The sequence below is a fragment of the Epinephelus moara genome, unplaced genomic scaffold, assembly GCF_006386435.1.
Source record: "Epinephelus moara isolate mb unplaced genomic scaffold, YSFRI_EMoa_1.0 scaffold4128, whole genome shotgun sequence".
In the NCBI taxonomy this organism is placed as follows: Eukaryota; Metazoa; Chordata; class Actinopteri; order Perciformes; family Serranidae; genus Epinephelus; species Epinephelus moara.
Genome location: NW_026081902.1, coordinates 5,882 through 8,071, shown reverse-complemented (window position 1 = coordinate 8,071; position 2,190 = coordinate 5,882). Strand labels below are relative to the sequence as shown.

The window sequence follows — 2,190 nt, the reverse complement described above, 5'->3', positions numbered from 1 at the left end:
GTCCTCTGATGTTCTGTGATGTCCTCTGATGTTCTGTGATGTTTTGTGATGTTCTGTGATGTCCTCTGATGTTCTGTGATGTCCTCTGATGTTCTGTGATGTTCTGTGTTGTCCTCTGATGTTCTGTGATGCTCTGTGTCGATCGCCATGTTGAGAACTCGTCTGTTCATTACAGGTTGAAACCTTCAGATATCAAATGTTCTCTTAGTTCTTCAGGGACGATTCTGATGTTCAGCCTCCTGCTTTTCAAACGGTCTGTTTCAGCTCTAAAAGTTCTTCACTTCTGTTTCCAGGTTCTCAGCGGTTCTTTGTAACTTCAGCACTCAGCATTCACACAAACTGAAATAGCGCTGGTTCTGATCTCAGTTCCGATCAACAGATTATCACCAATAACACCATCACGTGTCTTTCAGGTCGTCCTGACGGCGTTTCAACTGCAGAAAGATGTGAAACTGAAAAGTTCTCCAGCTGATCTGGTCACAGAGACCGACCAGCAGGTTGAGAAGATCCTCATCTCTGCCATCAGGAACCGATTCCCACAGCACAGGTTCTACTGAGTTCTGCTGAGTTCTACTGTAGGAACAGATTTGAAAAGTATAACTCCTGCTCTCTCTTTGGTTGATGTATTAGGTATTCATGTTCTCCAGCAAATGACATCAGCTCTGTGAGGTCACACAGCAGACAGGAAGTGAGCAGGTAAAACGTTCCGTTGTTTGACCTCTGACCTTTGACCCCCAGGTTCATCGGGGAGGAATCTGTAGCTGCGGGTGAGCGTCTGGAGCTGACTGACAGTCCCACCTGGATCATCGACCCCATCGACGGGACTGTGAACTTTGTACACAGGTGAGAGGCTCCGCCCACACTGTGATGTCACAGAGTGGAGGGTCACACCTGCTGACATCACAGATCCAGTCAGATGTGTGTTCAGTGTCTGAAGTGTCGTTTCCTCTGACAGGTTTCCTTTTGTGGCTGTCTCCATTGCCTTCACTGTCAACAAGCAGGTAAACTCACCTGTTAGGGAGGGGTCAGAGGTCAGGGGGCAGGGCTCAGACAAGAAGTGGTCTAACATGTTGTTGTTGTTGACAGACGGAGTTTGGGATTGTTTACAGCTTAGTGGAGGACAAACTCTTCCACGCTCAGAGAGGAAGAGGAGCGTTCCTGAATGGAGAACCGCTGCATGCGTCTGCACAAGAAGGTGACAACACACACACACACACACACACACACACACACGTGACTTCACACATGGTCACTGATTCGTTGTGACTGTTCTGTCTCATCCAATCAGACATCAGCAGCTGTGTGGTGGTGACAGAGATTGGGGCGGAGCGTGACGACCTTGCTTTGTCCACCATGACCTCTAACATCTTCAGACTGTTGAAACTGCCGGTACACGGGTGAGGCCAGAACACGCCACCGTCAGCTCTGCTGCCAAACATACATGTGGACGTTATTAATACAGTGTTCACGTGTATGTTGTATGTTCCAGTATTTATGTGTCCAAGGGTGGAAATTCCATTTCATTGTTGGAGGGGACCAACAACAAAGTTGCAGTCAACTTTACTGTTGTTACCCATATAAATGGAGCCGGCACGGTCAAACGTCTTTAATAATTATATTAAAGAAATAATAATGTTTAGAACAGCGTCTCTTATCAATACAGTAGCACCTACATAAAGACTTTTAATACGTTCAACCTGCATCACCAAGAATGACCAGCAAGTGGCAGTGTACATCGTTGTTCTTATTGTAAAGATTGAAAATCAAGATGAAGATAGTTTCAGTTTGATTTGATCTTGTCATCATATGTTTATGTGGTTATGTGTATGACTGCTGCATTCACACTGAAGATTCAGCTGCGAGGAAAACAAGTGAACAAAACTCTGTCAGGTTACAACTGGTCACGTCTTTTATTCTGTAGAGAAGTAGAAGTAAATAAAGTAGTTACTTACTGGAGCTCAGTTTCCTCTGCTCTGATCCACAGTCAGTCCTGCCAAGTGCTGCTGTGTGCCGCTGTATGTATACGGACCAAGCCACTGTGAATCTTTTTAAAGTTATAAATGCATCACATTGTGTATATAATTGGCAGAAGTGCTTTAACTTATTATATTGTTATATAGTTTAAAATTGTTTGGGGGGGGGGGGGGGGGATTCCCCGTTTTTCCAAAGAAGGGTTTCCGCCTATTTGTC

General features: G+C 45.2%; 1 protein-coding gene across 1 annotated transcript in view; it reads left to right on the top strand.

Moving 5' to 3' along the window:
- Positions 1 to 413: 413 nt before the first annotated feature.
- The window catches only part of LOC126387416 (inositol monophosphatase 1-like), a gene marked incomplete at its 5' end in the record, with an annotated part of 2,744 nt that continues 967 nt past the window's right edge, over positions 414 to 2,190 (top strand). The window contains 5 exons of the mRNA XM_050039942.1: positions 414 to 547; positions 739 to 843; positions 956 to 1,001; positions 1,087 to 1,195; positions 1,289 to 1,397. Coding sequence (XP_049895899.1) covers positions 414 to 547; positions 739 to 843; positions 956 to 1,001; positions 1,087 to 1,195; positions 1,289 to 1,397 — 503 coding nt within the window. The remainder of the gene's footprint in view (positions 548 to 738; positions 844 to 955; positions 1,002 to 1,086; positions 1,196 to 1,288; positions 1,398 to 2,190) is intronic.